General features: G+C 42.8%; 1 protein-coding gene across 4 annotated transcripts in view; it reads left to right on the top strand.

The window, feature by feature from the left end:
• The first annotated feature begins 9,599 nt into the window (after positions 1–9,599).
• LOC140736997 (uncharacterized) overlaps positions 9,600–24,892 on the top strand; it is a 62,446-nt gene continuing 47,153 nt past the window's right edge. For 2 of the 4 annotated variants that reach the window (XM_073063078.1, XM_073063076.1), the window contains exons 1-3: positions 9,601–9,749; positions 22,274–22,323; positions 22,889–23,965. In XM_073063078.1, coding sequence (XP_072919179.1) covers positions 22,296–22,323; positions 22,889–23,965 — 1,105 coding nt within the window. In that variant the 5' untranslated portion in view covers positions 9,601–9,749; positions 22,274–22,295. Of the gene's footprint in view, positions 9,750–12,464; positions 12,516–22,273; positions 22,324–22,888; positions 23,966–24,892 lie in introns of all 4 variants that reach the window. The other 2 variants (XM_073063077.1, XM_073063079.1) reach the window with 2 other exon arrangements.

Raw genomic sequence — 24,892 nt, 5'->3', positions numbered from 1 at the left:
GGTGACAGGAGGATGGGGTGAGGGCTGAAGTGTGGGAAATGGAGGAGATGCGGGTGAGGGCATCATTGATGATGGCAGAAGGGAAACCACGATTCTTAAAGAAAGAGGACATTTGGGATGTCCTGGAATGGAAAGCCTCATCCTTGGAGTAGATGCGGCGGAGACGAAGGAACAGGGAATAGGGAATAGAATTTTTGCATTTGGCAGGGTGGGAAGAGGTATAATCAAGGTAGTTATGGGAGTCAGTGGGAGTTAGGGCATCATCAATGATAGTCTCACTGCATTCATTTAAAATACTTTTTCTGCCAATTTCTTGATCACTCACCTTCACCTATTTTTCTGTTGTGGTATTCTGTTATTCCTATGCCACTCAGTTAGCCCCTCCCACCAGAGAGGAGTTCACACACTCCCCAGATCGGTTTGGTGTTTAGAGTGTTCCAACCTCACACCCGGGTTAGTTGGATGGGCATCAAACCTCCTCTGCCTTGACTTCTCCTCTCTGAATCACTCACTCCAACTCCATCTGTGTTAATTTTGTAATGCACCAGCACAGGTCATCCCTCCCTTTGCCTTTACTCACTTCTTCAATGTTTGCAGTGATAGTTTATTACAATTTACTTGAGAAAAGGTGTGATTAGTAATGTTTTAGTAGAATTTCTTGCTTTCAAACTATCAGTGAGCTGTCATTCCCCTTCAGTAATGCCATCTTAAACCAGAAGTCTGCTAACTTTTAGAGAACAGATGCCTAAACTCCTGCAAAATTTAAATTCAAAAGAGGGCAAAGTTCAACTCAAGAAAACTGAAGCTAGATGAAAGGTAAATGACTTCATCACAACATTGTATGCACTGTGCATATGGAAACCTGAGAGATGAGCTCACAAGAGAGAGGATGTTATTGGGCTACCAGACACCAAATTGTCAGAGAGACTTCAATTGCAGGCAAATCTCAGACTGTAGAGAGCTATTACTATAGTCAGGCTGAGTGAGAATGTTCATCAACAACAGGCAGAACTCAGGCACAAAAATTATGCTGAGGTAAAGCTAGAACCTGTACAGAAAGGAGGGTTCATCAAACAGAGCTACTCAAAAACAGTTCTTCAGGAGGTCAAAGAAGACCATGATTTAGAGAAAGAGAGAGCTTTCCTTGGGGCTCCAGATTCAAATGGACAAGGCCGGTGTACTGCAGTTCAGTTGCAAAATAATGCAGTGATGTTCAAAATGGACACTGGAGCAGATGCCATAAGCATCCCTGAATGTGTGTTCACAGATCTGACTAAGAAAACAGGCATTACACTATACTTAACAAAGAACATTCTCATGGGAAACATAGGCTTAGTGTGAAAGGAATGCTTGCTACTTCCATCCATAAAAATAAGAAACAGTTAAAAGAGGAAGTCCATGTTGTTCAGAATCTCTCCTCACTACTACTGGGATGACATGTCATCGAGAAGCTGAACATCATTGCAGGGTTGGACTTGCTAAACAATGCTCAGTGGCAGGAGAAGTACACAGGCCTGGGGGCAATGTAATAAGAGTACCTTATCCAACTGAGGCCAGGAATGATGCCTTACTATTTGACCACAGCAAGATGTGATGTGTTTTTTCACCACTGATGAAAAAAGTCAAAGTTGAACTTGAGAGAATAGAAGTGCTTGACATTACAACTAGAGTGAATGGACCAATGAACTGGTTTGCACCCTGTTGAGCATACATTGGGTATGCTGGGTGGAGCAAAGTTCTTCAACCAAACTAGATACAAGCTCAGAGTTCTGGTAGATGTGTTTTGCTTCTGAGTCACAGAAGTTTACAATGTTTATCACACCATATGGATGCTATGCTTTCAAGAGACCCTCTTTTGGCATCTCTTCAGCCCATAAAGTCTTTCATAAGAGGATGAACTAAATTTTGGAGGGACTGCATGGATAGTCTGCCACACGGATGCCTCATCAAGTGAGGAGCATGACAAAAGAGTGGAGGCTGCCTTGGAGAAACTGAAACAGGCTGCAATCACCCTGAACAAAAAGAAATGTAAATTTGCAAAGTCAAAGGTGAAGTTCTTAGGCCACCAACTGTGCTCAGAGGGAGTGCAACTAAATTCAGACAAACTAGCTGGAGATCGGAACATGGAACAACCTACTAATGTATCAGAGATCTGCAGCTTCCTTGGCCTGGTAAATAAGCTGGGAAAGTTCATTCTAGATTTGGCAGAGTAAACAAAGCCACTACATGCCCGCTGTCAGAGAAACATCTGGACCTGGGACACACCATAGGAGAAATCATTCTCATCACTTAAAGTAGAGCTTATCACTCCACCAACATTGGCATTCTTTGATCTGAACAAAGCAGCTAAGGTCATAGCAGATGCCTCTTCTAGGGGGGAGTGCTCATGCAATACTGCAGCAGTGGTCCGAAGTTCAAAGTTCCAAGTAAAATTTATTATCAGAGTACATACATATCACCACATACAACCCTGGATTCTTTTTCTCGGGCATTCTTAGCAAATCTATATAGAACAGTAACTGTAAACAGGATCAATGAACACCAAGCTGTGTAAATGCAGATATAAATAAATAGCAACAAATAATGAGTATGAAATAACAAAATAAAAAAGTCCTTAAGTTAATGTAGTTAATCCCTTTTATTCAAGAACCTAATGGTTCAGGGGTAGGAACTGTTCTGGAACCTGGTGGTGCAAGTCCTGAGGTACTTGTAACTTCTACCTGATAGCAGCAGTGAGAAAAGAGCATGAGCTGGGTGTTGGGAGATGCTGCTTTTCTACGACAAGGTGTCACGTATGGAAACCAGTGTCAAATGCACCAAGAGCAATGACTCCTACTGAACAGCATTATGCCCAAATCTAAAAGGAGATGCTGGCTCTTGTGTGAGCTTGTGCCTGCTTCAGCTGCTACTTCTTAGGCACTAAATTCCTACTTGAAACAGATCACAAGCGACTTGTAATACTGTCAAAGAGGCAGAATGATCCTTTCACTTTGCCAGAGTATTCAGGTACTCTACCCTGACCTCTATTAGATTTAGAGTTTCTTAAAAAGAGTTCTAATGTTGAAAGCATTTCACAAAATGAGACTTTTCCTAAAAAAAAAACAGGAATTTGTGAAAAAGGAGGAAAACAAAGAGATTGAGAGATCATTAAAAAAAACAAAGAGAAAGACAGTTATGATGTTGGAAATTCTTTTTTTATATTATATAAGGAAAGTAAGTTACATGCAATGGGTAAAGTGAACTGAATCAGTCAATTTCAGTGACAATAATTTCAATTCAATTGTATAGACAAGAAATATATACCTAGTTTTTCTTTTTTTCAAGAAGGGTAGATGTGGTGGTAACTAATAGCATTTTTCCTATACCACTCAGTTAGCCGCTCCCACCTGGGAAGTGTTCACATACTGTGTTGAGTATCCTGCATGCTGGTGTCCTGGTGTGCTCTGCACTAACCCTCAATAACAAACACAATACTTACCAGTTTTTTTATTCTCCTCCTATCATCGTACATTAGAACATTTGGCTGCTGTATACTCAGTCCCTTCTTCAATGTCATTAATTGCAAACAGCTGAAGCCCCAGCACTGATCCCTGCAGCATCAATAGTTACTGATTAACAAGATGAAAATGACATATTTATCCTAATTTTCCTTTAACCACTCCTCTTTTCAATCCCGTATTGCCCACAGCACCATACTGTTTTATCTTATGCAGTAACACCTTATTATAAATTTTATGGAAATCCAAATATAAACGATGTGGCACCCTTGGGGCTTTGGTGGTGCACAACTGATTGATTATCTGGTCTGTTGGATATTGCAACTATAAATACTTCAACCTGCTATTAATTGTTTTCTATTACATGTCACGGGGCTGTACAATCACATTCTTCCAGTAAACCATGCGAGCTTAAAGAGACACGGAAGACAAGTCACATTAAGATTAAAGGGACCACAAGAAATGGAGACGTAGTGAGATTAGAAATAACAGGAAGTGGGTCATAGTTATAGTTTTATGGAGTAATGGAAGAGTACAGCACAGAAGAAGGCCCTTTGGCCCATCTAGCTACTGCAAAATCATTAAGCTGCCTAGTCCCATTAACTTACACACAGACAATAGTCTTCCACACCCCTTTCACCCATGTTCCTGTCCAAATTTCTCCTAAAATGTTGAAATCAACCCTGCATCTACAAATTGTGCTGACATCTTGTTCCACACTCTCACCATCCTCTGAGTGAAGAGATTCCCCCTTTTGTGAAAACCATAGAACATTACAGTACAGAAACAGGCCTTTTGGCCCTTCTTGGCTGTGCCAAACCATTTTTCTGCCTAGTCCCAATGACCTGCACCTGGACCATATCCCTCCATACACCTCTCATCCATATACCTGTCCAAGTTTTTCTTATGTGTTAAAAGTGAGCCCACATTTACCGCTTCAACTGGCAGCTCATTCCACACTCCCACCACTCTCTGCGTGAGGAAGCCCCCCCTAATGTTCCCTTTAAACTTTTCCCTTTTCACCCTTAACCCATGTCCTCTGGTTTTTTTCTCCCCTGGCCTCAGTAGAAAAAGCCTGCTTGCATTCACTCTATCTATACCCATCATTATTTTATACACCTCTGTCAAATCTCCCCTCATTTTTCTACGCTCCAGTGAATAAAGACCTAACCTATTCAACCTTTCTCTGTACCTCAGTTTCTCAAGTGCCGGCAGCATCCTTGTAAACCTTCTCTGCACTCTTTCAACCTTATTAATATCCTTCCTGTAATTAGGTGACCAAAACGGCATACAATTGTGGTGAACTACATATACCTGTCTGGACACGCCTCCTGATGACTGCTCCTGTGGCTCCTCCCACAGACCCCTGTATAAAGGTGATGGAGGTCTGAGCCCAGCCTCTCAGTCTCCAGGATGTAGTATGGTGGTCACTCACTGCTTGTTCCTTCTTCCAGTCAATAAAAGCCGATACCTCGCTTTTATGTCTCAGAGTAAGTTATTGATGGTGCATCAATTTTGTTGACTGGAAGTTTTAAAACATGGAAAGCGTTTTACGTCCGGAAAGATTGGATTTGGACCCCCAAGACCCTGAAGCAGCTCTTGCCTTTGAACTCTGGCTTGCATGCTTCCAATCATACTTGGAGGAGGTTAGTGCAACTGAACCCGCTGTTATGCATCGAATTCTCCTCTCGAGGGTCACCCCAAAAGTTTATTCACTTATCAGGGACCTGTCGACCTACAAAGGGGCACTGGATGCCCTCAAAAGACAGTACCTGCAGCCGGTGAACACCGTCTACGCAAGACATCACCATTTGTGGTCGCGACTGGTCGGATCACGACGCCAACCTCCAACGATTTTTCCATGTGGCTGAAGCTCTGAACCTTACTTATAACAGGGACAAGTGTGTGTTCGGAACCACCCAACTCGCTATCCTTGGGTATGTCGTGGAAAACGGGGTCATTGGCCCTGATCCCGACCGTATGCGCCCCCTGTTGGAACTCCCTCTTCTCACCACTCTCAAAGCCCTCAGACGGTGCCTGGGCTTTTTTTCCTATTACGCCCAATGGGTCCCCCATTACGCAGACAAGGCCCGCCCCCTGGTTAAGTCTACCACTTTTCCCCTCTCTGCTGAGGCCTGCGCGGCCTTCAGCTGCATTAAAGGGGACAGCGCTTGCTGCTACCCTCAATCAGGAAGGCAGGCCAGTAGCATTCTTTTCTCGTACCCTTCAAGGCTCTGAAATTCGGCACTCTGCGGTGGAGAAAGAAGCCCAGGCCATAGTGGAAGCTATTAGACACTGGAGGCACTATCTCGCCGGCAAAAGGTTCACCTTGCTGACCGACCAGCGCTCGGTTGCGTTCAGGTTCAGCAACCAACAGCGGGGCAAAATCAAAAATGATAAAATTTTGCGGTGGAGAATAGAACTCTCCACCTACAACTATGATATCCTGTACCGGCCTGGAAGGCTCAACGAGCCCCCTGATGCCCTATCCTGGGGAACGTGTGCTAGTGCACAGCTCGACCAGCTATACGCCCTTCATGCACATCTTTGCCATCCGGGGGTCACCCGATTTTACCGTTTCATGAAAGCCTGGAACCTGCCGTACTCCCTGGAGGACATCAGGACGATGACCAGGGACTGCCAAATCTGCGCTGAGTGCAAACCGCACTTCTACCATCCTGAAACGGCACAACTTGTCAAGGCCACCCGCCCTTTTGAGCGACTGAGTGTTGACTTTAAGGGCCCCCTTCCCTCCACCGACGGCAATGTCTATTTTCTCAATATTATCAACGAGTACTCGCGGTTCCCCTTTGCCATTCCCTGCCCCGACACCACTACCACGTCCGTCATAAAAGCCCTGCGCCAGCTCTTCACTCTGTTCGGATATCCCTGCTATATCCACAGTGATAGAGGGTCCTCCTTTATGAGTGACGAGCTGCGCCGGTATCTGCTAGCTAGGGGCATTGCTACTAGTCAGACCAAGAGTTATAATCCCCGGGGGAATGGACAGGTGGAGAGGGAGAATGCCACAGTGTGGAAGGCCACACTTTTAGCCCTTAAGTCAAAAGGGTTGCCAGTTTCTCGATGGCAGGAGGTCCTCCCTGAGGCACTCCACTCTATCCGCTCCCTGTTATGTACGTCCACCAATGCTACCCCTCAGGAACGCCTATTCTCTTTTCCCAGGAAGTCTGTCACTGGGACCACCCTACCAGTTTGGCTGATGTCCCCAGGGCCAGTGCTGCTCCGGAAACATGTGAGAAGTAATAAATACTCCCCGCTGGTCGAGAGGGTTCACCTTCTACATGCAAACCCCCAGTATGCTTACGTGGTCTTACCTGATGGGCGGGAGGACACGGTCTCCGTCAGCAACCTGGCGCCCGCAGGAGCAGCAGACCACTACCCCGAACACTCCATGGTAACTAAGAACCCTGTACCCGAGGTGACACCGCGCACACCAAGCCCTACACTGACCCCTCACGACACTCATATACCGGGAGTCTCGTACGCGTATATTCCAGGTGCCTCGCACACGCGTGAGGGATCACTGACGCCTAGTGGGCTGACACCTCCAGTTAGGCCGGAACCAGCACAACCTCCGTCTCCGGTGCAAGCACCACCAGCACCTGTGCAATCACCACCACCGGCATCTGTGCAATCACAGCCGGTGCTACGTAGATCGCAGCGACAGATTCGACCACCTGATAGACTTAACCTGTAAATATACTCGTAAGAAACTTCGCCACATGGGGACTCTTTTTAAAACAAAGGGGGGGGGGGTGAATGTGGTGAACTACATATACCTGTCTGGACACGCCCCCTGATGACTGCTCCTATGGCTCCTCCAACAGACCCCTGTATAAAGGTGATGGAGGTCTGAGCCCGGCCTCTCAGTCTCCAGGATGTAGTATGGTGGTAACTCACTGCTTGTTCCTTCTTCCAGTCAATAAAAGCCGATACCTCGCTTTTACGTCTCAGAGTGAGTTATTGATGGTGCATCAACAATACTCCAAATTCGGCCTCAACAATGTCTTATACACCATAGCATTCCAACCCTTATAACTCAATACTTTGATTTATATAGGCCAGTGTGCCAAAAGCTCTCTTTACAACCCTATCTACCTGTGATGCCACTTTTAGGGAATTATGTATTTGTATTCCTAGATCCCTCTGTTCTACTGCACTCCTCAGTGTCCTACCATTTACCTTTTATGTTCTACCTTGGTTTGTCCTTCCAAAGTGCAATACCTCACACTTGTCTGCATTAAACTCCATCTGCCATTTGTCAGCCCATTTTTCCAGCTGGTCCAAATCCCTCTGCAAGCTTTGAAAACCTTCCTCACTGTCCACTACACCTCCAATCTTTGTATCATCAGCAAATTTGCTGATCCAATTTACCATATCATCATCCAGATCATTGATATAGATGACAAATAACAATGGACCCAGCACTGATCCCTTTAGCACACCGCTAGTCACAGGCCTCTACTCAGGGAAGCAATCCTCCATTACTACTCACTGGCTTCTCCTATTGAGCCCATGTCTAATCTAATTTACTACCTCACCATGTATACCTAGCGACTGAATCATCCTAACTAACCTCCCATGCGGGACCTTGTCAAAGGCCTTACTGAAGTCCATGTAGACAACATCCACTGCCTCCCCTTCATCCACTTTCCTGGTAACCACCTCGAAAAACTCTAATAGATTGGTTAAACATGACCTACAATGTACAAAGCCATGTTGACTCTCCCTAATAAGTCCCTGCTATCCAAATACCTGTAGATCCTATCTCTTAGTACTCCTTCCAATAATTTACCTACTACTGATGTCAAACTTACTGGCCTATAATTTCCTGGATTACTTTTAGAACCTTTTTTAAACAACAGAACAACATGAGCACCAATCCTCTGGCACTTCACCCGTAGATACCAACATTTTAAATATATCTGCCGGGGCCCCTGCAATTTCAACACTAGTCTCCTTCAAGGACCAAGAGAATACTCTGTCAGGTCCTGGGGATTTATCTACTCTGATTTGCCTCAAGACAGCAAGCACCTCCTCCTCTTCAATCTGTATAGGTTCCACGACCTCACTACTTATTTGCCTTATTTCCATAGTCTCCTTGCCAGTTTCCTTAGTAAATACAGATGCAAAAAACCCATTTAAGATCTCCCCCATTTCTTTTGGTTTCTCGCCTTTTCGTCTCAGAGAGAGTTATTGATGGTGCATCAAATGTATTGTAATAGGATCTGGTGATCTTAGTACACTTACGATTGGTAACCACCAATTGGTAACCAACAACTTGCACTGCACCTTTGAGGGATCTATGGATGTGAACTCAAATGTCTCTCTGTTCCACCACACTGTTAGGAGTCCTGCCATTAACCTTGTATTCTGTCTTCAAGTTCTTGATCTTCTAAAGTGAATCACTTCACACTTTTCCAGATTGAACTCCATGTGCCACTTCTCAAACCAGCTCTGCATCCTATATCTCACTGTAATCTATGGCTACCCTCACCATCCACAACACCGCTGACCTTTATGCCATTTGCAAACTTACTAACCCACCCTTCCACTTTCTCATCCAGTCATCTATAAAATTCACAAAGAGCAGAATAAGAGATTGCCTATTGTCAAGAATGTGGTAATTGGTTCTCTGAGTGACATGAGTCTTTGAGGTTCCTCCTTCCAGAGAGCCCGAGATGGCAGATTATTCGTTATTTACAAACGTTTTATTTACAAGGGAGTTGCGAGAGAGAGAGCAGAAAAGTAGCGTTGGGTAGTGGGCGGCATGCTTCGATGAGCTACGATTTTACTGAGCATGCTCGAGGGCAAGGTTGGCCTATTCCTGCACTAATTTATAATCAAAGAAAGTAGAGACTAAACATTCGGCGTCTGGTAAAGTAACATTTAAATGCTGCAGATCGACGCCGTTAGGTTAGAGCTTTATTTTTAAGTCACTTTCCACGGTATTTTCTGGCGCTCTGTTTAAAGGTTTGGACTCTAAACTTTAGAGCCTAAATCTTTGGAGAAGCTGGATGGAAGGGGGAGCCTGTGTTTTGAATGTCGCGTTTGCTGAGAGTCGCTCGAGGTTTGGCCGTGCCGAGACACTGTAGTCGCGCTGGCCGCCGTCTCCATCTTCTAGCGGCTCGGGGGCAACAGGACGCAAATAGAACTGGGAGCTGTGGCTTCACTTCCTCCCGTAACACCAGTAGGCAGGCCTGCCAGCCCTCGAGAGTCTTCGGTCTCCGGGTAAGATGCCCATTGCCTGGAGTTCCAGGCGCGGAGAAAGCAGTGGTGGGAAACGCCGCCCCCTCACCCTTCACTGGGCGGCTGTTGCTGTCAGAGCAAAGGGGAACCACTGCGGGTGGAGCAAACCGACGCATGCCCCAGATGTTCGGTCCGTGGAGGTTCTCCGCCCTCCGTCTCAATGACAGCTTATTCCCATAATTCAGCTTCATGCCATTGAACATATTGTGCTTCCAAAACATTACTTATGGGGGGTAGATACGCAATGATGTAACTTAATATCGGGCTTCTTTTTCTGCACGGGACTGTTCCAGACAAGTTTACATGAGTCATCTCAGTGCTAGCACGATTGGGTTGCATAGTTCAGTTATCCATCCAATAAACTCCTCTGTGTGTTTATAAAGCCATTTTATTACACAATTCAAAAATTCATTCGATTTTCTAAACTGTAGTGTAAGATATCACTGAGATTGTAACAAATGATATCGCTCATTACCAAAAAACTCCATTCTTACACTTTGGAATTGTTGGCAAGAGTCCGATTAAATCCTTGCTGAAAGCGAGGAAGTTTGCTGTTTTGCCTTTTTATAAGAACATAATAGAAATAGGAGTATAAATGACTTGATCCTTATTTTGATACTGGAACTTTGGTTTTAGACATCCAGCTGGTGGAAATGCCAACCTGAAACCCACTGAACTTTGTGAATTTCATTGATTACTGCTTGCTCTTGGAAATGTTGGAATAAAATTGAGTTTATTGTCAAATACAAAGATGTGATGCATAGGTGTAATGGAAAAAAAACTTACTTGAGGCAGCATCATAGGCATTCCCAAGATAAACAGAAACTATAACCAATTTTTACCAGAAGAAGCAAAGCCCATTTCGGTGCAAAGTGATCAAAGTGGTCATTGTGTGGTTGTGATTAGGGTTGTGCTAGGTTGTTAAAGAATTAAATGGTTGAAGAAAAAAATAGTTGTGCTTGGGCAAGGGGATGTGGGCCTTCAGATTTCTGTACCTCCTGCTTGATGGCAGTTGTGAGAAGATGGCACGGCTTGGATGGATGTTAATTTCTTAAGGGAGTGCCTCCAGTTGATACTATCAATGCTGGGGAGGCTTGTGCATTGGACTGAGTTCACTATTCTCTGCAGCTTCTTGGATTTCCATGCAGTTGTCAAACCAGATCATGATGTAACCAGTCAGGATACTTTCAACAGTACATATGTGGATGTTCAGTGGTGAACTGAGTCTCGTTCACCTCCTAAGAAAGTAAAGATGCTGGCAAGCCTTTCTTGTAATAGTATCTATGTGCTGATCCTTAATCTTGGGTGACATAGGAAACTTCCAGAAACTCCCGATACAACACTTCATTAATTCAGTTAATGATAACCCTAAACTATATTCAAACACATTCAAAAAAAGATTATATCAGTTTCATAAATTCATTTTGACTGCACAATCTCATTATTTCCTTATTGCTCTGTTATCATTTACCTTTTTTAGCCTTTTTCTTTTAACATCAGAACATAAAGAACAGGATCAGATGTTGTGTAATTGACCACTTAAGACTGTTCTACCATCCAGTCAGATCACAGCTTCGCTGAGCTTGGTCTGGGCCAACACTCTTGAATTCTGATCCATACCTTTGGCTCCCTTGTAGTTTGATGTCTGTTACTTCTTTGACTAGATTTGTTGACTCTGCCTCCACACATAGAGAATTCCAGTACTATTGGAATAAAGATCTAGTATACAATTCATTTTGCCAGCATGGCTGAACCATAATGCCATAGATTACTTTTTGAGTTTATGTGCCTAAAACTGACCATTATGTCATTTAAAAAATAACCGTTTCTTATCTACTGTCATGATTTTTTATGTATCCATTCTACCATAATCATTTTATACATCTTACTTTTATAATTTACTTTGTTTACGTTTAAGACTTTGGTTTTAGATTCATCTACATTAGTATCAGCGTTATTGTAAAAAAAAATTCTCCAGTTGTGTCACTCCCTCCTAAAGGTTCCAGAAATACAAAATGTAATTACTTCTTCTCAGTGCACAATACTTAGCTCAAGGTAGCTTTATGCCTTGTTGATTGACATATTAATCTAGAAAGTCAATTTGTATGTATTTCATGAATTCATTTCCATTTTATATATGCTAATTTGGACAGAATATTCAGATTTAGGTTGAAAATAGCTTACAATTTCTCAGTTTTCCTGACAATTCCAGTACAATTTGCTTAATTACATCAACAACAAATTTCATTTTATGTTGCAGCTTCAATGTGTAAATGCTCACATGCTACTTTATAAAAATGTAACCAGACAAAATCAACCTGGAATTGACTACATGTTTGGTCAGAGATCACACTTTAGGAAGGGGTAGGTGGGAAGGTGTCCCATTGTTTTGAGTATGGATGATTGGAATTTGGAGTTGGTTTATCGTTGTCACATAAGTAGAGGTACAGTGAAAAGCTTGTCTTCACTACTGTTCCCACAGATAGTTTATTACACAGTGCATCGAGGTAGTGTGAGGTAAAACAATAACAGAATGCAGGATAATGTGCAACAGCCACAGAAAAAGTGCAGTGCAAATAGACATAACAAGGTAGATAGTGAGATCAAGAATGTATGTAAATGTACTAAGGAACCATTTAGTAATCTTCTAACAACGAGGTATAAGCACTATTTGAGCCTAGTGGTATGTGCTTTCAGGCTTTTGTATCTTCTGCATGATGGACGAGAGGAGAAGAGCGAATGTCCAGGGTGAGTGGCTCTTTGAATATGTTGGCCGTTTTACTGAGGCAGTGAGAAGTATTGACAGAGTCCACTGAGGGGAAGCTGGTTTCCATGATGTCTTGAGTGTTTTGTAGGCATGCACAGAGCAGTTGCCATGCCTAGCTGTGATGCATCCGGATAGGATGCTTTCAATTAGCATCAATAAAAATTGGTAAGCGTCTATTGTGACGTGCCATATTTCTTTAGCCTCCTGAGGAAGTAGAGGCCTTGATGAGCTTTCTTGGCTATGGCATCTACATGGTTGGACCAGGACAGGCTGTTTTTGAAAGCATTATTGATGGTACAAATAATTTTGGCAGTGCACCATAGTTTTAAAATAATTATAGAAAAAGATAAGACAGATCCACAGGATAAAATCCTGAACTGGAGCTGGACCAACTTTGGGAGTGTACAGCAGGCTTTAACTGGGGTTGATTGGGTGACTATTTAAAGGCAAAGGAATAGTTGGCAAATTGGAGACTTTTAAAACAATCATGTCAAGAATCCAGGGGTAGCATGCTCCCTATTAAGGTGAAGAGGAGACAGACCAAGTTCAGGGAACCCTGGTTGATGAGAGAGATTGAGGTTTGAGTAATCTTCTACAAAAAAGTTAGTAGGAGCAGTCAATACATTTTGCATGCCACAGTTCCCAAGGAGACATTGGATTACAAATAATTGTTATGAAATTTGGCACATAATTAGTTAGGGTTAAGTGGACTAGCCATAGTGTGAGTGGGCAGTGTTGGAGAGGGGAGTTGAGGCTTTGGATCATCGAAGCTTAAGAGAGGGCTAGACCATAGGTAGATTTTTTCATTATTTATTTTTCTTTCTTATTGTACATTTAGAGCATTGGGGATGCCAGGCAGGATAGTGGAATCCTCCTCTTGTGGGATGTGGGAAGGCAGGGACTCCAGTGTCCCTGACAACTATGCCAGCAAAAAGCGCATCCAACTGCAACTTCGAACAGATCATGTTTAGGAGTTGGAGCTGGAACTGGATGAACTCCGGATATTTGGGAGGCTGAGTGGTTGATAGACAGGACATATGGGGAGGTAGTTACATCCAAGGTGCTGGACACCTAGTATTGTCAACAGTTTTGGGCCCCGTATCTCAGAAAGGATGTGTTGTCATTAGAGAGAGTCCAGAGGGGTTCACGAAGATGATGAGGAGAAAATGTTTCCTGTGGTGGGGTATCCAGAACTAGAGGGCACAACCTCAAAATTGAGGGGTGACCTTTTAGAACAGAGGTAAGGAAGATTTTTTTTCAGCCAGAGAGTGCTGAATCTGGAATGCTCTGCTACAGACTGGTGGAGGTCAAGTCCGTAGGTATATTTAAGGCAGACGTTGATAGTTTCCTGATTAGTCAGGGCATCAAATAATATGGTGTATATGGGTTGAGTGGGATCTGGGATCAGCCATAATGGAATAGTGGAGCAGACTTGATGGGCTGAATGGCCTAGTTCTGCTCCTATGTTTTATGGACACAGGTAACTGCGTGACCGTCAGGAGAGGGAATGGGGATAGACAGCTAGTGCAGGGTACCCTGTGGCTGTTCCCTTGAACAACAGATATACAGCTTTGGATGCTGTTGTGAGGGAAGCCACAGCAGTGAGGTTTTTCACACTGTCTGCTTCTGGCTTAGAAGGGAAGTGGGGAGAGAAGAGCCAAGCTGCAGAGGTAGGGGATCTGTCGGTTAGGGGAACAGAACTAAGGTTCTGTGAATGAGATGAGATTCCTGGATGGTTTTTTGCTTCCTGAGTGCCAGAGTCAGGAACATCTCGGATTGAGTCCACGGCATTCTTAAAGTGGGAGGGTGAGCAGCCAGAGGTTGTGGTCCACATCGGTGCCAATGTCATGGATAGGAATAATGAAACCAGAGGATATGGCTTAAGGGTGAAAGGGGAAAAGTTTAAAGCGAACATTAGGAGGGATTTCTTCGCACAGAGAGTGGCGGGAGTGTGGAATGAGCTGCCAAGTGAAATGTTAAATGCGGGCTCATTTTTAACATTTAAGAAAAACTTGGACAGGTACATGGATGAGAGGTATATGGAGGGATATGGGCCAGGTGCAGGTCAGTGGGACTAGGCAGAAAAATGGTTCGGCACAGTCAAGAAGGGCCAAAAGGCCTGTTTCTGTGCTGTAATGTTCTATGGTTCTATGACGTCCTGCAAAGTGAGTTCAAGTGTTTAGGTGCTAAGTTAAAGGACAGGATCTCCAGAGTTGTCATCTCAGGATTACTACCCATGCCACATGTGAGAGGCCAGAAATAGGAATAGCATACAATTTAACACATGGCTAAGGAATTGGTGCAGGAGGGAGCACTTTACATTTTTGGATCATTGGGCTCTCTTTGAGAGAAGGTGGGGCCTGTACAGAATGGTCAGTTTGCACTTGAAATGGATGGGGGATGAATACCCCAGTAGGAAGGTTTGCTCGTGCTGCATTGGTGGGTTAAACTAGAGTTGCAGGGGGATGGAAACCAGAGTGCCAGAGCAGATAGCGGAGAGGTTGTGGAGAAAGATGCTTTAAGCCAATGTACAAAGTCAGGAATCAAAAGATCTAGCATGGTGGGACTAAAGTTCTGAGCTATCTATATTTCAGTCCAAGGAGTATTGTAGGAAAGGCGGATGAACTTTGGGCATGGATCAATGTGTGGAATTATAACTTTGTAGCTATTAACAAGACTTGGTTGCAGGAGGGCCAGAACTGGCAGTTCAGTTTTCCGGGGTTCTGTTGTTTTAGACATGTTAGAGAGGAAGGGATTAAAGGTGGAGGGATGATATTACTTAGTCAGGGAAAATGTCACAGCAGTACTCAGTCAGGGTAGACTAGAAACCTCGCCTAGCGATGTTTTTTGGGTAGAACTGAGGAATAAAAATGTTTACGACCATGTTAATGGGATTATGTTACAGACCACACAGAAGAGCAGATTTGTAGAGTGATCCCAGACTGTTGCAAGAAACAAGGTTGTGATAGTAGTGATTTTAACTTTCCACATATTGACTAGGACTCCCTTACTGTAAAACAGATGTATGGGAAAGAGTTTGTCAAGTGTGTTCAGGAAAATTTTCTTAATCAGTACATAGAAGTCCCAACTAGAGAGTGTGTGATACTAGTTCTCCCATTAGGGAATGAGACTGGGAAGATGACAGAAGTTTGTATAGGGGAATACTTTGTATAAGACCATAAGATGATGGCTGGTTCTTCACTTGTGAAGATCAGGAGGGAACTTTATCGCTGTAGAACTTTTCTTCCTGTCTGTGCTGCCTAGGTTTATAGTGAGGATCAGTGCGCGCTCTTTAGGCTGGGGATGTCGCAAGCTGCGACAACTACAAGGTTGTAGTTTGAGTATCAAGAGTTGTCCTTCTCCTAGACAGACTGCCTGGCAAGGCCAATGAGTCACACCTACCCAGTTTGGAATCAGAGTTCTTCCTCTAGGCTGGTACCAACCAAGGCTAATGAGCCCAGCCTGTCTGCTCAGTTATACCATTGGACACTTGGTCCTGCTGTGACATAGCAAACTCACTAAGATCAGGGATGCTGTGTGAAGGCTTTACTGTGGGCACAGTAGTGTAGGAAAGGCCATATGCGAGTGACCTCCTGCATGGCAAGCCAAACAGTGGTCCTGCGGCGATCACTGCACCTGGAAAGGAGAGGCTGTGGGAGATGCTTCACCTTTCTTTAAGTAAGCAGGATGTCCAGCTCAGAACTCACCCATCCCCAAGCCCAAGTACTTGAAGAGTATAAGGAATGAAAGAAATTTAAGAAAATCAGGAGGGCTAAAAGAACACAGGAGGTTGTATGAACAGGGAATGTGAAGGACAATCTAAGGGGTTCTACAGATATATTAAGAACGAATGGATAACAAGGGAAGAAGTTAGTCCTTGGGAAGAACAGGGTGATAATCTGAATATGAAGCTGAAAGAGATGTTTGAGATCTTGTATTTTTTCTTTGCATTTGTATTTACTCGGGAGATGGACACAGTCTATAGAAGTGAGACAATGTTGCAGTGAGGTCATGGACCCTATATAAATTACAGAGGAGGAGGTGTTTAATGTCTAGAGGCAAATCAGGGCAGATAAATCCCCAGGGGCCTGACAAGGTGTTCTCTCAGACCCTGGGAAGACTAGTGCAAAAATTGCAGGGGCCTTGGCAGAGATATTTAAATTATCCTTAGCCATGGGTAAGGAGCCGGAGGATTGGAGGATATCTAATGTTCTGTTGTTTAGTAAAGGCTCTAAGAATAAGCCAGGAACTTATAAGCCATTGGACTGACATTGGTTGTGGGAGGTTGACTGGAAAGTATTCTAAGGGACCAGATATACAGTGCCTATTAAAAGCATTCCCCCGCCCCTGGAAGTTTTTATGTTTTATGAATTACAGTGGATTTCATTTGTTTTTTTTGACACTAATCAACAGAAAATGACTCTTTCATGTCAAAGTGAAAACAGATTCCCCTAAATTAATTACAAATATAAAATGCAAAATAATTGATTGCATAAATGTTTACCCCTTTTAATACGACACACTAAATCATCTCTGGTGCAGCCAATTAGTTTTAGAAGTCTCATAATTAGTTAAATGGAGATCACTGTGTGTAGTCAACAATTGATTGTAGTAAAAATACACCTGTACCTGGAAGGTCCACCTGTTGGTGTGTCAGTATCGTGGCAAAAACTACACCATGAAGACAAAAGAACACTCCAAGTAACTTTGTGAAAAGGTTATTGAAAAGCACAAGTTAGGAGAGGGATACAAGAAAAATTTCAAGTCACTGAACATCCCTTGGAGTATAGTTAAGTCAATTGTCAAGAAATGGAAAGAATATAGCACTGCTGTAAATCTGCAGAGCAGGTTGTCCTCAAAAACTGAGTGACTGTGCAAGAAGAGGACTAGTGAGGGAGGTCATCAAGAGACCTATGATAACGCTGGAGGAGTTACAAGCCTCTGGCTGAGACGGGAGAGATTGCACAAACGCCTGTTGCCTGGGAGCTTTATGGGAAAGTAGCAAAGAGGAAGCTACTGTTCAAAAAACTTCACATGAAATCTCAGCTGGAGTTTGCCAGAAGACATCTGGGAGACTCTGAAGTCAGCTGGAAGAAGGTTCTATGGTCTCATGAAACCAAAATTGAGCTTTTTGGCCATTAGGCCAAACACCGCACATCATCAAAAACACAACATCCCTACCATGAAGCATGGTGGTGGCTGCTTCATGCTGTGGAGGTGCTTCACTACAGCAAGCCTTGGAAGGCTTGTGAAGGTAGAGGATGAAATGAATGTAGCAAAATAAAGGGAAATCCTGGATGAAAACGTAATGCAGATTTTGGAGAAGAGTTGTTTTCTAGCAAGACACTGACCCCAAGCATAAAGACAAAGGCTACACAGAAATTGCTTAAAACAATGTTAATGTCCTGGAGTGGCTAAGTCAGAGTCCAGACCTCAATCCAATTGAGAATTTGTGGCTGGACTTGAAAAGGGCTGTTAACTTATGATCCCCAAGCAATCTGACGAAGTTTCAGCAGTTTTGTAAAGAAGAATGGTGAAAAATTGCAGTGTCCAGATGTACAAAGCTGATAGGAACCTATCCACACAGACTCATAGGCTGCCAAAGGCATACCTACTAAATACTGACTTGAATGGTGTGAATAATTATGCAATCAATTATTTTGTGTTTTATGTTTATAATTAGATCACTGTGTAGAGATCTGTTTTCATTTTGACACAAGAGTCTTTTTCTGTTGAACAGTGTCACAAAAGCCAAATAAATCCACTGTGATTCAATGATGTAAAACAATGAAACGAAACCTTCCAAGGGGGATGTGAATACTCTTTATAGGCACTGTATAAGTAATTGGATATATAGGGACTGTTTAGGGATTCATGGCTTTGTGCTTGGTAAGTCGTGTCTAACCAGTCTTGTAGTGTTTTTCCAGGAAAGTTGATGAAGGCAAAATTGTGTATGTTATCTACATGGACTTTAACAAGGCCTTTGACAAGGTTCTGCATGGGAGGTTAGTCTAGAAGGTTTAGTTGTCTGCCATTCAAGGTGAGATAGTAAATTGGTTTAAGCATTGGCTTTGCAGAAGAAGCCAGAGAGTGCTTGTAAGATGGTTGTCTATCTGACTGGAGGCCTTTGACTAGTGGTGTGTCACAGGGATTGTTGCGTCACAGGGATTGGTGCTAGGTCAGGTCAGTTGTTTGTCATCCATAGCAGTAATCTTGATAATAATGTAGTAAACTTGATCAGCACCTTTGCAGATGACACTAAGATAGGGGGAGTAGTGGACAGTGAGGAAGACTATCAAAGCTAACAGTGGGATCTGGACCAGCTGTAGAAATGGGCAGAAAAATGGCAGATGAAATTTAATGCAGACAAGTGTGAGGTATAGCACTTTGGGAGGACCAACTAGGGTAGATCTTACACAGTGAGTGGTAGGGCACTGAATAGTGCAGTAGAACAGAGGTATCTGGGAATACAGATCCATAATTCCTTGAAAGTGGTGTCACAAGTAAGTAAGGTCGTAAATAAAGCTTTTGGCACATGGGACTTCATAAGTCAATGCACTGTCCCGTGATTAGGCCAGGATTATATCTGGGGTTGCCGGGCAGTGTGGCTCAGGGCCGGAAGGGCCTATTCTATGCTGTAGCTCAATAAATAAAAAAAAAAAAATTGAGTACAGGAGTTAGGATGCTATGTTGAAATTGTATAATATGATAAGACAATGGTGAGGCCTAATTTGGAGGATTCTGTGTAGGTTTTGTCACCTACCTACAGGAAAGATGTAAATGAGGTATAAATAAAGGGAACTTCTTCTCTCAGAGGGTGGTAAGAGTGTGGAACGAGCTACCAGTGCAGGTTGTGGTTGTGGGGTTGATTTCAACATTTAAGAGAAATTTGGATAGGTCCATGGATGGGAGGGGTACGGAGGGCTATGGTTAGCGTGTAGGATGATGGGACTAGGCGGATTAATAGTTTGGCACATACTAGGTGGGCCAAAGGGCTTGTTTCTGTGCTGTACAGTTCTATGACTGGCTCTAATGTCTTTAGACTGCTAGTTACAAATGAATATATCAGTGGATAAAAAAAAATCGAGCAAGCTTAAGAGGAAAATCTGGAGAGTAAAAAGAGGGTATGAAATTGATTTGGCAGGCAGAGTTAAGAATGATTCTAGGAGGTTCTTCAGTTATGTTCATGTAAAAAGGGTGTTCAGGGTAAGAAGACAAGATCCTTTTAAAGACCCTCAGGGCTGGCTATTTGTGGAGACACAGGAGATAACTGAGATTTTTGATGTCTATTTCTCTTTGGTGTTTACTAAGCAGAATATAACGGATGCCAAAGAAATGAGAGGAGAAATAGCGAGGTCTTGGATCGTATGCATATTAAGGCAAAGGAGCTATTTGTAACGTTGAAGTGCAGTAAGGTGGGTACATCTTCAGGGCCTGACCAAGTGCATCCACAGACCTTATGGAAGCCTGGGAAAGAAATTGCAGAACCCTTGTATAGATATTTGTTTTGTTAGCCTCTGATGAAGTTATAAAAGACCCGAGGTTAATGTAGCTCTGTTGTCCAAAAAGTATAGCAAGGTCAGGCGAGCGAACTACAAGCTGATGAGCTTGACTTTTGTTGTAGCCAAGTTACTGGAGGGAATTCTGAGGAACAAGATCTGCCATCACTGAGATAGTCAAGGCTTGATTGCAGGAAAGCAGCATCCATCATCAGGAACCCACATCACCAGGTCATGCTCTCTTCTCGCTGCTGCCATCAGGAAGAAGGTACATGAGCACCAGGACTTGCACTACCAGGTTCAGACACAGCTATTACCCCTCAACCATAAGGTGCTTGAACCAGTGGGGATAACTACATTCAACTTCACTTGCCCCATCACTGAATTATTCTCACAACCTATGGACTCATTTTCAAGCTTTCTTCATCTTATGTTCTCAATGTTTATTGCTTATTTATTATTATTATTATTTCACTTTTGTCTTTGCATATTTTGTTGTCTTTTGTACATCGTTTGACCAACATGTTGGGTGCAGTCTTTAATTAATTTTGTTATGGCTTTTGGATTTAATAAGTATGCCTGCAAGAAAACAAATCTCAGAATTGTATATGGTGACATGTATATACTTCAGTAATAAATTTACTTTGAACTTTGAATAATTGCCGTGGTTTTGTGTGTGGGAGGTTGTGTAGGATGAATTATTTGGGGGTTTTCAAAGAGAGAGTTAAGGGGATGAAGTTAGGGTAGTGGATGTTGTCTGTATGAACTTTAGTAAGGCCTTTGATAAGGTCCAGCATGGTAGGTTGATCTGGGAAGTTGGGTCACAATGGTTTTAAGCAGAGCTAGTGAGGTGGATTCAAAATTGGTAAAGAAAGAGAAGATGATGCTGAAGTTTGATTCTCCAACTGGAGGTCTATGACTGGTGGATGTCCCAGGGGTCAGTATTGGGACCTCAGTTATTCATAATTTATGTAAATGATTTGGATATGGCTAAGCATGGAATTATTATTGTTTGCCAATGATATTAAATTATGGGTCTTGTTGAGAGTAAAGCCAAGTATAATAAATTGCAAAGAGATCTTGATAAGTTGGAGAGATGGACTGAGGAATGACCAATGGATTTCAACTTAGTCACTTAGTGTGTGTTGATGCATTTTGGACAGTCAAACTAGGGTAGGATTTGTAAATGGCTGTGCGTTGATGTGTTTTTCAATAGAGGGACCTGGGAGTATAAATGCACAGTGTGTTGAATGGCTGTGCAATAAACAGGTATTGAAGAAGGTAGTTCAATTAGAGCAGAAGAGTTTCAGAGCAGTGACGTTATGTTGCAGATACAGTATTGTTGGGGAGGCTGCACTTGGAATACTGTGAACAGTTTTGATCACCCTTTTATAGGAAAGATATTGTCAAACCGGAGAGATGCAGAAGTGAGTTATGGAATCACTTAAGTGCTGAGGTGAGTGAAATTATCCACTCTGGTTCAGGAGTGTAATAACTTCTTTGACTTGGTGAATTGGAACCTAAGGCTCCTGTACCAACTTACTAATGCAGTAGCAAGAGAAGAGCACAGCCTGGGTGGGGAGGGGTGTGGTCCTTGATCATAGATGCTGCTTTCTTGTGGCAGTGCTTCTTGTAGATGTGCTCAGTGGTGGGGAGATCTTTGTCTGTGTTGGACTGGACTGTATCCACCAGGTTTTTTAGCCTTTGCCATTCTTGGGCCAAAAGCAGGCAACTTGGACTAGAATGGAGGATGCTGTGGTTGGCAAAGACCAGTTGGGTCAAAGGGCCTGTTTCCATCTGTATTACTCAATGACAGAAGCAAGCAGAGTTCTCAATAGATTATAAGGTTAAAGATAACAAGTTATAGTCATGTAAGCATGAATGGCAGAGTTTTAAATTGGAAGGATTAATGTCCCAAGCTAATTTTGTTCTTTGCATAAAGGAAGGATGGGTTTATGCTGCTGAAAAAGCCAGATACATGTAATAGATGTAGAAAACAGATAGATGTAAATAGATGTAGTGTACTTTCTGGAGGATTGAAGGATTGTGTCTAGTCAGGGAAGTTTTAAGATAGTTCAAACTAGAAATGAGTATGGGTATAAATAAGTTTTGCAGCAGCACGTGACAAGAATCAGAGGTAGAAGTAGAAATGATTATTATGTTTGGATGCTTTTCTGAGTGAGTTGATTTTTATTTGATATGTAGTTTCTGCTTCAGCCTTATGTTTCAATTTGTTTCAGATAATACACAAGTGAATTTGACATGGAGAATATGGAAGTCAAAGCTAAAGGTGAGTTAAATTGTGTATAGTTCTAGTTGCATGTCAATAGGACGTATGATTTTAAGCTGGAAAGGGGGTAGAAAGATTCATAAAGATGTTATCAAGACTGAGGATTTCAGTTATAAAGACAGGCTGTATAGGCTGGGCTATTTTCTCCGAAGCACTGCAGGGTGAGGGGTGACCTTGTATACGTGAATAACATCACAAGGGGCATAGGTAAGGTGAATGGTCACAGTCTTTTTCCTAAGAGAAGGAATGGCATAAGTTGAGAGGGGAAAGATTTCAAGGGGACCTGGAGGTTCAAGTTTTTCCACACTGTTTTATATATGGACTGAACTCCCAGAGGCAGAAGTGGGTGCAGTTAAAATATTTAAATAATATTTTAACATGTACATGGATAGAAAATGGGCATTGAGACATGGGACTAGCTAAGGTAGTAAACTTCTTTACATGATGATTTGGGCCTGTTTCAATGCTGTATAACTCTGTGAACTCTGTGACTTTAATAGTAAGTATATTATAAGCTCATGAATATAGATACATTAATTTTGATCAAGCTAATTTTTTTCCCCAGATTATACATTCCATAAAGAAAGCCATTCCAATTCAGTGTTTCATTTGACACGCGAACACCTTGAATTGTTAGTAATTTGGTCACACTGTCATGGGAATCAGTGCACATTTACCCCAATTTGGAGAGAGGTTATTGAAGAACAACAAAATGGAGTCCTGGCAATTCTGTGGGAGTGTGAAGCTGGTCATTCTTACCACTGGTGGACTGGAGGAGTGTGTCAGTTACCATGTGATCAACAGAAATCCAGAGGTCAGCTGCCTGTAAAATCTAAATATTTGGAAGATGATTTGGTAATACCTGGACAACTCCGAAAGGCACATAGAGTTAAAACTAATAACAATGATTTAGCCAAAGAACCGGATTCATCTGATGGCTCTTCCAAATCTTTTCTACCAACCAATGTTAAGGCAGCTCAGAATGGAGCACCAGTTCCACAAGTACTTTCTACCCATCATTCATGGAGAGAAACAGCAGTTGCTAGTGTCAGAGGAAAATTGGGTGTCAGTGCTACAATTGGTAACACATCAACTGATAATGGAGCTGAAATTGTGCATATAAAAACTGAAAGAGAAGAAACCACAGATTTTAATAAGCACTGTGATATCAAAGATGAAAATAGAAGTCAAAATCAAGAGCTGAAGAAATATCATGTGAGCAATAGTTCCTTGGTTGCAGGGCAATCTTCAGGACATTACTTATCTTCAGCTGACACATGCAGTCCATCAAATGGCTGCAGAAAACGATCTTCTTCATTTACTGAAGACCAGTGCTCTGATCCATCACTAATATCTCACTGTAATAGCAGCAAAGTTCATGTTTCAGAGCACCACTCCCCTCATCCAGTTTCCAGGGGATCTTGTTTAATGGAGAGCACCATGAAGCCATCAGATGTATCAGCAGGGCATTATTCTATTGGGTCAGCAAAGCCGACAAATCAAGATCAGAGTGGTGCAAATATTGGGCCGCTTTTAGATTCTGAATATGGTCGATCTTTAACCCATAGTCATATAAATTCTGATGTTCATGAATCTGAATTGCAGTGCGACAGTCCAGTATTTGGGCAGGAGGGCGTTGTAGGTAAGTGTGTTTTTCTTTTTGTAACTTTGCATTTGTATTGTCACTGTTTCCAGAGCCTCTTTTTTGTGAAAATCTATGATCATAAACTATACTGTATGTTATAGTTAGGAATAGTCAGGAGGGTTGTGACTAGTGGTGTCCCACAAGTATCGGTTCTGGGATCTCTATTTCTCATGGTTTTTATTAACGACCTGCATGTGGGGGTAGAAGGGTGGGTTGGCAAGTTTGCAGACAACTCAAAGGTTGGTGGTGTTGTGGATAGTGTTGAGGATTGTCGAAGATTGCAGAGAGACATTGATAGGATGCAGAAGTGGGCTGAGAAGTGGCAGATGGATTTCAGCCTGGAGAAGAGTGAGGCGGTACACTTTGGAAGGACAAACTCCAAGGCAGAGTACAAAGTAAATGGCAGGATACTTGGAAGTGTGGGGAGCAGAGGGATCTGGGGGTAGATGTCAACAGATCCCTGAAAGTTGCCTCACAGGCAGATAGGGTAGTTAAGAAAGCTTATGGAGTGTTAGCTTTTATAAGTCGAGGGATAGAGTTTAAGAGTCACGGGGTAATGATGCAGCTCTATAAAACTTTGGTTAGGCCACACTTGGAGTACTGTGTCCAGTTCTGGTTGCCTCATTATAGGAAGGATGTGGAAGCATTGGAAAGGGTACAGAGGAGATTTACCAGAATGCTGCCTGGTTTAGAAAATATGCATTATGATCAGAGATTAAGGGAGCTAGGGCTTCACTCTCTGGAGAGAAGGAGGATGAGAGGAGACGTGATAGAGGTATACAAGATATTAAGAGGAATAGATAGAGTGGACAGCCAGCGCCTCTTCCCCAGGGCACCACTGCTCAATACAAGAGGACATGGCTTTAAGGTAAGGGGTGGAAAGTTCAAGGGGGATGTTAGAGGAAGGTTTTTTACTCAGAGAAT

Source organism: Hemitrygon akajei, chromosome 12 (genome assembly GCF_048418815.1).
Source record: "Hemitrygon akajei chromosome 12, sHemAka1.3, whole genome shotgun sequence".
NCBI lineage: Eukaryota > Metazoa > Chordata > Chondrichthyes > Myliobatiformes > Dasyatidae > Hemitrygon > Hemitrygon akajei.
This window is presented reverse-complemented; position numbering and strand designations above follow the sequence as displayed.